This window comes from Seriola aureovittata, chromosome 13, assembly GCF_021018895.1.
Source record: "Seriola aureovittata isolate HTS-2021-v1 ecotype China chromosome 13, ASM2101889v1, whole genome shotgun sequence".
NCBI lineage: Eukaryota > Metazoa > Chordata > Actinopteri > Carangiformes > Carangidae > Seriola > Seriola aureovittata.
In genome coordinates this window covers 3,033,665-3,047,084 of record NC_079376.1, presented here as the reverse complement: position 1 = coordinate 3,047,084, position 13,420 = coordinate 3,033,665, and the positions used below count along the sequence as shown (strand labels likewise).

Below are 13,420 nucleotides of genomic sequence, written 5' to 3'. Positions count from 1 at the left end.
GAATCTGGCGCTTACATTCAGTTATCGGAGGGTACAACTCGACCAATCGCTTTGCAGCTCATCGGCGTTGTCTCTCCTATTGGACGGACGGACGGCACATACCACCAATCACATGTTCGGTACTGGATTCGCCATCGGGGACTTTTTTTTTTGCGTCACCTCTTGCTCCAGTTGTGTGGCAGCTGCCAGTGCGCCTGCGTCGTTTTGACAGACAGCGGATCGGCCAATGGAGTGCACTGTTTGGGGGGCTGGCACGTTCTACGCCCGCCCCTTTGAGTGACAGATGTCTGAACCAATCGTCGTCTGCTTAGTATGGTGTATGTGTGATTGACAGCCGACGGCCCAATGAGAAACGGTTACATGAATTTTTAACGAACGTAGAGATTTTACTGTCCAATCCTCGTGTAGAAACAAGGTGGGGCTTAGCGTTACCAAGGCAAGTCTGAGTCAAGTATAAAGGGAATAACATGGTGTCCCAGTGGCTGTTTATGTTTACTTAAAGAACAGATTTGAAAGGGCGTTTTGCAAGACACAACGGAGTTTTCTTTATAGTTACACGGTTTTTTTTTTTTGCACTTTAAGTTTTTTATGTTAAGATTTACAAGGCCAGTGGCATGTAAATCTCATATTTCACTAATGTGCCAGTCTTACAAATGGAAAGGGGGCTTCACTTTGGAAACGTGAGCATTTCCCTGGTGCTCCTGCTGTTGGTGAAAGCGCTCATCGGATTCGGGACTTCGCAAGCTCAGGGCTCCGCCATCGGGAGGGAGCCGCAGTCCGTCACCCGGAGTGCAGGTTCGACCTCGGAGGAAGATGGTGCAGGAGTCATGAAGAGGGGCTTGGAGAACCTAGGTACCCCGGTCATTGGAGCAGACGTTACCGTGGAGGACGACGAGAACGGGTCGGCCGGCGAGGCCGATGAATCTTATGGAGAAAGTAACGGAAACGTCCGACGGACAAGGTAAACTGTTTTTGAAAACTTGTCAAGTGTAATGGACCGCTGTCGGCTAACTGCCGGACACCCATTATCGGACACGTTCAGTTTGACACGTGTTTTCAGCACCTGCAAAGTGTGTATGACCTCCAAAATGACGAATTAACTAAATGAAAGATTGTAAAAACCCCCATTCAGTGGAATTTAACGATCTAAAATGTCGCATTCACCGGCTCTTTAACTAGCCAACGTACGGTCTTGTGATTTGGACGGATGCTGAATATTCTTCCGCCTCTGCACCGCACTCAAAACTTGTTGTGGACGTGGTTTGCTGGTGCTCCAGCGGTTTAAAAACCTTTGTCTAGTGTGTATTCCTCCAGCTCTTCTCCCCCAAAAGTCTGGACAAATTATCGTAGAAGAAACGTTAACCGGTACTAGTAGCTGTCAGGGCACAAAACGGGTAAAACACGGTGCTGACGAGCGAATTTTACACCGTGTCCGATAATGGGCGCAGAGTTCTGACCAAAGTTTGGATGGAAATTGCGTGAAAACCAGACACCAAGGTAAATCACGTTACCTAAAGCCAGCTCCGTATTAGTTATTATTCGTGGTTATTTTTGCATAGAAGCCATCGTATGTTGATACAAGTGAAAGTCTTTTAGAAAGTAGACCACACATTTTTTTTTTTTTTTTCTGTTTGGGCATGTCTGTGCAAAATGCTGTTTTTTTCGCTTCATCGACCGGAAAGTTTGTGAGACGCACAATAGGCGTCAACTGTTGTTTTCAAAGTTTCCACAGTGAAACTGAGAGGTGACAGGATGTTGCTGAAAGTTATAGCTATAACATATGAGCTGGAAATACAAGTCACGTTATAGTCCTGATCTGTCACTCAGACATATGCGCTCTGCGGTCATGGGTTCACCTGAGTCCACCAGTATATTGTGATTATATACGTTTCTGTGGTGTGTGATTGACTTTGTTTTCTCGGGCTTGTTGTCACCCCCCTTTCGCAAACTCTGATTTAGTTGTCATTCTGCACTGTGGAGTTGCTCCTCTCCATTTTCCATTTGTTATCATACAAAAAAATCAGAGTATGAATGGAGCATTCCTTATCACCTGACAACAGAGACACCATCCTCTCATCGTCCTCAGCTTTATCTCCTCCTGTCAGCAGACAGGCTACTCATCAACTGAGACAAGTGAAGTTAGAATAAAGTAGGAGCCTGTTTATGTAATTAACCACAGTTTATTGGGAATTTATCAGAAGAAGCAAGTGAAAATGTTGGTGGTCGTTTATAGTTGGCTCGGCTGAACAAGGATTAAGATTTCACACTTCAGCTCAAACGTTTTCCTTCCCATGTTGTGATGCTGCCTGAGTGCTTGGATCTGTTGTTGTTATTATTACAAAATAGAAGTTTTAAGTAGGGTTGTTTTGCTTGAGATAAACCTTTTTTGTTCCGTTGAGGGGAATGTCTTAAGTGTGTGCTCTGCATTGGCAAGCAGAGTTTACATTTTACGACATATTATCATGCAAAGGCATTTCACCCTGCTGAGAAAATCCCCGGGATCCTGCTTGTCACAAGTTTACTGCTTTACACAGATCGCAGGTTCACCAAACCCTGTTAGACATACTGCTGCTGCCCAAAGTGAGAAGCAGTTCTTGGCGCAGTGGGTAGGGCATTGATTTTGTCTTCCTTGGTAAACAGTAGGTTTGACGCCCACCTTTAGATGTTTGGCGCAGTGTGTTCTTCATGATGTTCCTTCTCTCTGCCATGATGTTGTTATCGTTTTTTTTTTTTTTTTTAGTTTAGACTGTGACAAAGCCTTTCGAATCATTCTTATTTCAATGCCTTTCCTTGTTGAGGTATATCCGGTCTCTTACTTAATTATTCTCTGTGTAGTCTTAGAAACATGCTGTGTGCTTTTCAAGAGGGAGATGGATCAAAGTAAGTCATGAAATTGAAAACATTGTTGGAGTCAAACCTTTTTGAAGGTTTTTGGTGCTGTTTCTTTATTGTATTACTAAAACTTGCTGCTACCGTACCTACATGGTGATAAGGATGCAACATGTTTCCCATTTGCCCATCAACCTTTTTAATCTTGAGGTTCACTTTAAAGCTTTCTGACAACCCCCTAAGCATCATAGTATTTATTTGTGTTTCAATACAAACCCAGCTTTGTCACCACAGGGAGCTACAGAGCACACTGTGCAGTCAGCCTCAGAAAGCTCAAGTTGAGAGGAATAGGTGTGATTAGTTGTTACATATTTTGTTTTGGGAAAAGTTGTGTAAGACGAGGAAGAAGTGTTTTTACATGGTGGTCAAAGGATAAAATCTTTGTGTACATCACTGCACAGACAGACAAGAGGTGGCGTACAGTTTACACCTACTGCACCACCAAGGTCACAAACTTACTGGGATAAAAGTGGTGGTGAAATAACTCAGGTGCAAGTACAACACATGGCGAAGGACTTAAAGGCTCCTGTCTGTCATCTGCATTACAGTATCAAGAAGAAATCGAAGGCAATTAGCAGAGCGGTTTGCTGTGATCGGAGCGGGCTATTCCCCTGCCAGGCACCTCAGCTGCTGCAGGAAAACTCCTGAGCGTTCATCCTGCTGCTGGTCACACCCTGCCACTGCTCGCTTTCTGTGCCTGCATCGAGTCCTATACAGTATATCTACCGGTGTCTGTCACTGTCTGCCGCGCTTTCCCTTCCTCTCTCACTTTGTCACAGTCTGTATCTCCCACTTTCTCTTCTCATTCTCTCATCACTGCCTGTCTGGCGCCACTAATTGGCTCTGAGTCATCTCATATCACTCACTTTTTGGGTAATGCATTTAGAATACATTATGGTATCAAAAGTTTTAGTGAGTCCTTTCTCTTTTTCATTTTGGTTGAATACATTTAAAATATACTATAAATATTGAGCTCACAAAGCCTCATGTCAAGCAGACGATTGCAACTTGTCTAGTTGTGTTATTATCTAAATAATAATAATAATAACAACACTTTTATTTCTGTCACTTTTCATAATGCTGCCACACAGGGTAGGAATTTATACACCAGTTGACAAAATAAAGAATTAACTAAGTAGCTTGTGAGGCAGACACAATAATGAGCAGGTGAATTATTCATTGAAAAGCCTGTGTGTAAAACAACAACAAAGATGTATAAAAGATGATGCAGATTTTGCTGAAATGAGAAAATAATGAACTTGAGGAACGTTTTCTTTTCTTCTCGTGTCAAAACCCTGTAAGACCAACGATCACACCCAGTTTATCTCTGTCTGTCTTTGTTGAAGTCTGTGTCTTTGTTGTAATTAATGTCTTTGCCTCTTGCTCTTGTATTAATTCTCTCTCTCATCCTACACTTTCTCCCTCCCTCATGCTCCCCCTTACCTTCACACGTACACATCGCTTTCTAATGTTGCCCCTCGAGTATATTCTCTACTCCACGCTCTGTTTCCATCCATCTGTCAGGAGAGTTGTTGTTGAACTTTACAAATGTCTCGAGAAACGATACCAAAAAAAAAAAAAAGCTGGGCCAATTTAAACAAAAAAGACTTAAAATGTCAGAAAACACATTTACAACAAAAGGAAAAATGTCTTGCAAGAGTCAATTCATTTTGAGCAAGTTGTTGTTGTGTATCACTTCAGCAGTGTGACTTTCAGCAGCCATAATGATAATAGAGATTTTAAACATCGTGTAAACAAGTAATGACTGTGAACTTGGACTTGAAATAGGACAAATGGAGAGGAAAGTCAGCGGTGACTGTGTGTGAAACAAAAAAAAGTTTTTGGGAAATGGTTGTCACCACATCCAGCATTAATGAGGTCGGCCTTTTGTAAACATATCACCACGTTCTTTTGTAACCTTACAGCGCTGCAGTTTTCCAAGTTAAACAGACCAGGTTGTGATAAGTGCCACCCTGTGACAACAGGAACGTTAACACACCCTTGAAAACAACTATACTTGTATATAAAGAAAAATGACCTTGTTTGTGACAGTTATTTCACTTTAGAATGATTTATTTATTTCACAATTTAATTAGAGGATAAATCCCTTGAGATGCACCATGATGTTTTCAACTGGGTCCTCAGGCACAAAACATTGAGGTTAACACACATTTAAATAAAATGAATAGGTACATAACTAAAAAATAATGATAATAAGTGACACAACAAGTGACCTTTTTTTTTTTTTTTCTTATCCCTGTTCCCTCCTCCACCTCTGTATCCTGTAATCTATAAATATTCTAGATCCTGGCTTTGATCCATCCTTCAGTTTGTGACGTGAGCCGCTGATGGCTGTCACCTCACCTTTAATGCTGCCATCTATACGTTACAAACTCCGCTCTAGAGACGTGGTGTTTACATCTATGCGCGCGTGAGTGTGTGTGTGTGTGTGTGTGTATATGTGTGTGTGTATGTATGTGTGTGTGTGTGTGTGTGTGTGTGTGTGTGTGTGTGTGTGTGTGTGTGTGTGTGTGTGTGTGTGTGTGTGTGTGTGTGTGTGTGTGTGTGTGTGTGTGTGTGTGTGTGTGTGTGTGTGTGTGTGTGTGAATCATGCATGTGACGGCACTGCCAGGTTTGATGTCTCCGCCAGCGAGTCCTCCATCGAGGCCTCTAGCACCTTCGGGAGCACTTGGAGGTGAGAGGAGAGAGGACAGCAGCTTTGTTTGAACCTGCTACCCCCCCCCCCCCCCACCCCACCCCCCTCAGGGCCCTGTAGGGGCAACAGCTCTTCTGGGCCGCCGTGCTCGCCGGCTGGCTCCCACCAGCCTACTGCTTAGCAACAGCCAATCGGCCAAGCTGGGTGACTTGTCGGCCAATTGCGTTGGAGAGATGGGCTAGTGCTCACAATTTGAGTTGGCCGCATGGGTCTGGCTATAGTTAGGTAAAGGAGGAGGAGGAGACTTTTTCTTTTTCCTTTTTTTGGGAGGGGAAAGATCATTTCCTTGTTGTTTTTTTTTTTTCCTCCTTACTTTGTTTCAGTAGTCTGCTCTCTGTAACCAGGGAGATGTTGTGGGTTTTATTAATAGAAACTGTCCCCAAAATAACAGGTCAAGATGAAGTTGATTGAACTGCCTCTGCGAAGTTTTAATTGAGCAATTAAAACCTAGTTCTTTAAACTCAGTCTGTATACAGTGATATTTTGCATTAGAGAGGTCTGAATGTATAACTCCACTTTCCAAGCTCAGTGTCTCTTCAAACAAGCTTATATAATCTGTTTTAACCTATTTCATCCTCTTTGTCTTTTCCTTATGTAACCATGTTTTTATCCACATCTGGTGCTTTTTTGGGGCTTTTTAAACTCTTCTTTTTTCGTTGCTCTGTGTAATAATATATCGGTTATTATTTAGTCTAAAGACGTTCGATGTGATGACCTTTTTAGAGACTTTCTCTGCACTTGAGAAACACTGTCTGGGTTGTAGAAGAGGTTATGATTCATTTGGCAAATGTTTGCAGGTTGTTTCATAACCATGTGCAGTGACAGAAATAGTAACAAGTTCTCCATAAATGCGGTTGTTAAACAGTATTGGTTTTGAGTATGATTATCAGTAGGTGTGAATTTATTAGGTCGGTGGCTATTTTGGTAAGTCGGCAGGACCCATCCTGCAGCACTGCAGTATGGGTGGGGCAGAGGCAAAAAGGTGGGATACTTGGAGAGAGGGAAAAAAGGAGGGAGGGGAGGTTGAAAACAAGGAGTTAGCTGGTAGTTAGTAGGACCATGCTGTCTTGTTTTCACTCTGGATGGCTCCTCACTGCTTAGCAACAACGAATCAGATCCTTGGATCCGAGCTGCAGTCCAGCCAATCCGCCGTCAGGAGCGTGGCGCCATAGAGTTTGGATTTTACCACATGTGAGCTGATATGGGTTGGAGAGGAGAGCACACTTATGCAGGAAGAGAGAGAGACAGAGAGAGAGAGAGAGAGAGAGAGAGAGAGAGAGAGGGTGATGGCAACACTTTTAAATGATGTGTTTTTATGCCTTTTTCTTTTTTTAAAAAGCCACACCTTTTGCTCTCTGCTGCGGAGGTCTACTGCAGTGACCCTGATGGATGTGTGGTCGACGTTAAAGCAGACCGCACGTCGCAGATCTGTCACTCAGGTCCGCATCAGTCAGCCTTTAACTGCTGTGACAAAGACATTAAAAAATCACTTGTTTAATTAAAAGGTTCAGAGGAGAGTTACATAAACCTTCAAGTCACATTAAGCTGTTTAAGTGCTGGAGTTTAAAGGCTTACTGATACAATACTGCTATGTCAGTCACCAGCGTGACCCTACAGGTGAATCTTTTTCTCTTTAACTTAGACATTTAATCTGGTCTAATTGTAAGTGTTCATTTATATTAGGCATTGTCAGGCACATGGCGGCATATTCATGTTTGCAAAAGAACAAGACTCAGTTCTGGCTGCATGCTGTGTTGTGCTAACTACCCACAAGTCCTTAAGCCTTAAAATATCCTGCATTGAAGTACGGGATAGCCACGACTGAAAGACTTCAGAGGCTCAGAAAGATTTAAAAAGTTGTTAGTATTAGCCTTCAAGTGTTGAAGTGTTTGTTCTCACTGTAACCGCTTACGATTTCTGGAATTGTTTTCTTCTCACACGTTTGTGATACAGCTGGACTTTGTGTCATTATCTCTCAAAATGTGCAGAGTTTAAGGGAATGCACTTGACTGTTTTTTTCCTCCCCCCTCCTGCTGGTGCAGCTGGTGGTACTGGGTGCGGCTGGCTCAGAGCTGCATCCATAACTTTCTCCCCACGTGCTCCCCATGCTCTCATATTTTTGTTCTGCCTCTCTGTGGCTGCGCGGCAGGCTGAGTGGCAGCTGCGCGGCAGCAGAACTCCGCACTCCAGCGTGCATCCAGGCTGCTCGCTGTTGCATGGTTACAGGCAGTTCTGCCCCGCCATTGGCTCGGAGTCTGCAGAGCTGCCCGCCCATTGGCTGAACGAGGAGAAAAACAGTGCTTTCATTGGCTTCTAGAAAGTGGCAGGCCGTTGCGATTGGTCCGGCTCGGCGGCTCCCGCTCCTTGGAGACTCGGCCTGTGTAAACATCCTGGTTGTTTCTTTCAATGGAGTGTGTTTACCAGCAGCTCGGTTTTGCCAGTGTGTGCAGACTGAGGCTGGGAGTCTCTGAGGAGCAGAGAGTCTGGTGAGAGCGAGGCTAATTGGCTCCCTGCTCCGCCATACGCTTTGTGATTGAAGAAGCATTCGGCACTATTATGACACTTTGACAGCATTACAGGCGAGGACGCTAACAACCCTCAGTCTGTTGGCAGCCTCACTACTCTCCCTCTTTCTTTCTCTTCACTCTTTCTTCCAACGTCTTCTTCAGTTTGTCCGCCGCCCGCATCTGTCACAGTCGGCAGCAGCAGCCCCACAGGCTACATGTTATCCCTTTGGTGACGAGCAGAGCAGCGGCGTCTCGGGGCTCAGACGTGGAAAATAAATTGCCTCGAGTTCTAAATGATACAGTAGGGCTGTTTGTTTTGTTTGAGTTGTTTTTATTGTTCGGTTTAGTACTATTTTTGTAGTTACTCCCCCTTCCCCTCCTCAGCTGCTCATTTACTCCATTACCATCTTGATACCTATGTTGTACAGTCAAGTGCCCCCCCCCCCCCTACGACCAGAACCACCGCTACCCCCACTCCTCTCTACTCCTCCTTATCCTTTATCTGGAGTACAAAGAGTCCACAAAAGCCTTTGATCTCCCTCTCCGAATGAAATTCCTCTATCTCTCACTAACCCTCTTTCCATCTCTGAAGTTGAACTTGATGCTCTCAGTGACTTCTTCCTCACTTCTACATTCACAGCATGACTTAGAGGGGGCGGGGCCGGACGAGTGAAGGCCGCCAAAGCTTCCACCCTCTCAGAGAGCCGCCTGCTTAGCAACAACCAATCAGCCTAATATTTTTGGCAGGGTCTGGCAGCCAATCGAGGCGATGAGAGCGGGCTTTAGCGCTCTGTTTTTATTGGTGGCTGAGAGGAAAAACAATGTTTTTCTTAGTGCTCCACACTTCAGTGCTAGTGGCGAGGCTGATAATGCTAAGAGCAGATTTGGGGAGATAATCTTGGCTTTGATGGGGCTGAAAGACACATGGCTCATTACTGTTAAGTGATCTTATTTGCATTTTTATGCAAACTTCCAGCTCCACTTGAGCTGAAACAGCTAACTGGTCCAGAGCAGCAAGTATAACTTGTGGTGGAAATAAAGTGAATAAATGATAAACTTTCATTCTTCATGCTAATTTACTTTCACAAATTCCCTGTGGAAGTGTCAGTCGCTGTGGTGAAGCTTGAGAAAAACCTTCCTAAAATTGATTTGCACCGTCTGAAGCAATCTATTTCTTAGTTTTTCTAAGGCTTGAACATCCTTGAACAAGCTCCTTCCCCTTCATGACTGAACAGTGTTCGATAGGTGAAATCAATAAGGGATTACAGCAATCAGTAGCAATTCACCTACTCAGTCTAAATGATGGATGGTGCGGGTGATGTTACTATTAAATACACTCAGCTTAGTTGACAGCTGTCACAGTGGACATAAATAAAGATGATTGATGATGCTGTGGCCACCTTTTCTTTATTTCCTCATTTTTCTTTTCAGTCTGAGCTGAGAAAGTGAACAAGTGTAACACTTTCTCTTTCCCTCAACAACTGCTGTCTAGTTGCCCTCAAGGGAGGCAGTTAAAACCCCCATATGCCCTGGTGGCCAACAGAGGGAAGCTGCCTGGGTCCCAGCTGTGTGGATGCGAGGCAGTGGGTGCTCAGAGACGGCATGTGTGCTCAGCAGACCCTCGCTGGTTAAATAAAGCTAAAAGCCCCGTTGACAGCATCTCCTCTAGACAGATACAAATCAATAGTCAGGAGGTGGCCCCTGCCAGAGCTCAGGACATGATTGACAAGCAATGCGGCAGAAGCCCTAAAAGGGAGGCAAAGGGTGGGGCCGGGTGTCTCGATTCATTCAAGTCAGTTACACCGTTTTTTAGCCGGGAGTTACGAGACCAAAAGAGGGAGGAAATGCTAACACAACTTGCTGTGTGGGCACATAAAGGGGAATAAAACTCATTTGGGGAATTTGTGCTTTGGTTCTGATGTGGAACAAACCTAATGTATAAGGGAGAGCTACAAAAATAAAAATCCATCACTACAACAATTCCTAAATCTTTTCTCTGGGGTAAAGCGCAGTGGTGCTGGGAGAAATCCATAGCACATACATCATCTGAGGGAAAACACTGTCACCCCCTGCATCTTATTTTCTCCCCTGTCTTATTTTTAGCTGCTCACTCTGTCTCATTCAACAATGCATCTGAATGAAATATGTGGAAAACGCGTCCACTTTATTTTGTTTTAACAGAATTCGGTATTAAAATATTTTCTTTTTCTGTGCCAGTTTTTGTGGAATCACAGTAAGTTTTGCCCGTGAAGGCAAAACAACTTTGATTATAGCCAGCAGACCTAAGACGGGGCTTCATCCCTGTTCTCAAAGATCTCCGAAATTGAAATTATACAAATCTCTGAAGGGGTTTGGTGGTTTTCTTTCTCTAAGCTGTCATCCTGGCCAGTCAAGCCAATGTTTGTGAACACAAATTTTCTGCCAGTGTTGGTGAGTGCAGGAGAAAGCCGAGACTAATCAGAAATGACACCGAATGAATCCACCGACTCTGAATAAAAGACAGTCTTTGTTGACACATAAAACATTTATTTGAGGTTTTACATGTAAATTAGCCTAATTTTATGGCAGTATTAACAGTTTTAAGCCTGAGAAAAGTAACCATGTCAAATCCCCCTGTGTACTCTTAACAGTCTCACAGCATCTGTTTCAGGGCATTATCAGTGTGCTCTTCCCATACCTGAGGCGCAGCAGCCTCTTGTGTCTTTGCTGAAAAAAGTAGATAGCAATGGAGTTCACACTTATAAAATGAGGACATAAGAAAATTCATTTACAATACTTATTGAAATGAAACCCCCGTCTGCAACCTCGTCTGTCTTGTTTCTTTATTCTGATTTTGATCTGAAATTCAGTCCCAGGTGTTTTAAGTCTGCTTGTTCTGTGGGATTACAAGACTCTGATAGAAGTAAGATTCAAAAAGAAGTTGAAAGTTGATGTATCATGAGCGATAAAGATCAATCCAGTTCATCCATCTGTTTTTTTTTTTTTTGTTTTTTTTTTACAAAGTTCACTCACTCTCACAACTCTTTCAGCAGAGTTTACACTCTCTCTTCATCCTACATTTCAGCAGTTCTCTGAATTCCTGTTCATACAGTACTGTATTTTTTTCATGTAAATAAGACACATATGTGGGGTGTCTGGTCAGGTCTTAATAATCATTAAGTCTGGTCCCATCTTTAATCAACATGCCACCATAACGAGCTGACAGGGTGGGGTTTGTCATGGCACAGGTGTGCTGTTGGCTGCAGCTGAAGGTCACCCTGAGCGCTAAACAAAGGCAGACAACATCTGCACCGCCACAGTTCGTTCTTTGCCCTTTATTATCTTGTCTGTGATGGCATTAGACTGAAGCTCCCACTGGGAAGATTAAAGTTAAAGGACAACACCAACGTTACTGGACAAAAAAAAAACAGCTTGCTGAGACGCATTGTCGCCTTTAAAGTTTTCTCGTCAATATCGGTGGCCAAGACTGAAAAGAGTGTAACCCTGCCGGTATGGAAAGCTGCAATAACTGTCTACAGATCCCTCATTTGCACAGTGTGTTGATATCTTTGTGTTCTACCCGCAGGTCTCTTGTAATCATCAGCACCCTGGATGGGCGGATCTCTGCTCTGGATCCTCACAACCAGGGCAGGAAGCAGTGGGATCTAGATGTCGGCTCAGGGTGCCTGGTGTCCTCAAGCCTCAGCAAACCCGAGGTAGACCAACACCTGTGCTTCCTTTGCAAATGACTAAGAAAAATAAGGAAAACCTACCTCATGTTGAACAGGCACACATCTGGAAGACTGTTAATGCAGCTGAAATTTAGATTTATTGTCCTTTCTGTCAACCCTAAGAAGTAAAGACAGTAGACTGTGTATGGAAATATAAATGATCCAGATCAGTAAACCAGTGCTATAATCAAACCTCTCAGTATTATTCTCTTGACATGTAGAAGAACAGCCCCATCTGATAAACACAAGGGTCAACCACAGCCAATTAAACAAGTTAAACAGACATTACCCAGCTGATTAATCTCTACCAGTGGATGAAAAAGTCAATTTCCACAGTCTTGACATATCTTTCTCTCTGTAGACACTAAGACCAATAATTGAACTCGGTGCACTTTGATCATTCAACCAAGGTTTGCTGTTGTTTACATTCATTTCATGTACACACGTACACATACCAGACATACAGTACACCCCCACATAAATCTGAGAGTAGCTCTATCGCCTGGAGGATTAGCCTCTTTGTTGACTGTAGTGGTTTACACATACAAGCGCAGCAAGACCCCCGTCTGTACATGTATACAGAGGCTTAAACCGCCCACACCGACATGCTGAAAGTGAAGTGTAGCCCAGAGCTAGACCAGAGCGCTGCTCTCCGAAATACATACCAGAGACGTGCTCATGGTTCACTTTGATGTGGACTCGCTCTGGATGAGAGTTTTGCCTCAGGGAAAAAGCCTCTGAAAACTAACAAGGGTCTGGGTGGCTGCTGAGATCAGTTTAATGTTAGATTGTTGGTGCTGGTAAGTGTAATGAATTCTTTGGCTCTGCCGTATAACTACATTTCTGCTTTATTAGTGTAATATAACAATGAAAAACCAGCAATCTAGACCAGTTCATAAAGTTTTATATCTTTTGACAAGTGTGGGGGGGTTCTCCAGAAAAGGGCCTGGCTCATGGTTGTGGTGTGTTTTATGTTTCCCACAGAAATAGATTGATTGACTGGAATCAGTTGGTGGTGGGCAGCACAGATAAAAAGCCAACCCACACTGTTTAATTGACAGCTCAAAAGCAATAAGCACCAGACTCAAAAGAAAAGAGGATTAAAAATGTGTATGAAATGAAAGCACAAAATAAACAGTTTAAAAGTTTTTGGTAGAATCTCATCCAAGTATTTAGAAACGCATCAGTAGGTGAAGTGGTTCTCAAGTATCTGCCGTTCAGCCTGAGAAGTCTGTGCAGGTAAACACCACGGCAGCTGACTTCACTGATCAGCAAACCTCCAACTAGAAGGAAGGAGCTGAAGTCACCTGCTGTGAAGTGGGTTCAGAATGAAAATAAATAAAAACTAAAACTGAAAACTTGTTCTGCTTGGTGGCACATGGTTGAGAACTGCTGTGTTTGGGATTTAGAAAATCAGAATTCATGAACCCTTTTTTATTTTTATTTTTTTATTTGTAGGGTCCTCAGAGGTTATGATGTGGAGAACCCCTAAAGGTTCCTCGAAGCACAGTATAGCTTCTGCACTGGCTGCATCACAATGTACATTTGACCTTGAATATAAAGTTGTACCCAAGTGTGCTGAATTACAAGATGCCACG

The 13,420-nt window shown here is 43.5% G+C and overlaps 1 protein-coding gene across 1 annotated transcript in view; it reads left to right on the top strand.

Moving 5' to 3' along the window:
• Positions 1-439: 439 nt before the first annotated feature.
• eif2ak3 (eukaryotic translation initiation factor 2-alpha kinase 3) overlaps positions 440-13,420 on the top strand; it is a 32,121-nt gene continuing 19,140 nt past the window's right edge. Inside the window, exons 1-2 of the mRNA XM_056392812.1 lie at positions 440-961; positions 11,678-11,807. Of these exons, the coding sequence (XP_056248787.1) occupies positions 654-961; positions 11,678-11,807 (438 nt within the window). The 5' untranslated portion in view covers positions 440-653. The remainder of the gene's footprint in view (positions 962-11,677; positions 11,808-13,420) is intronic.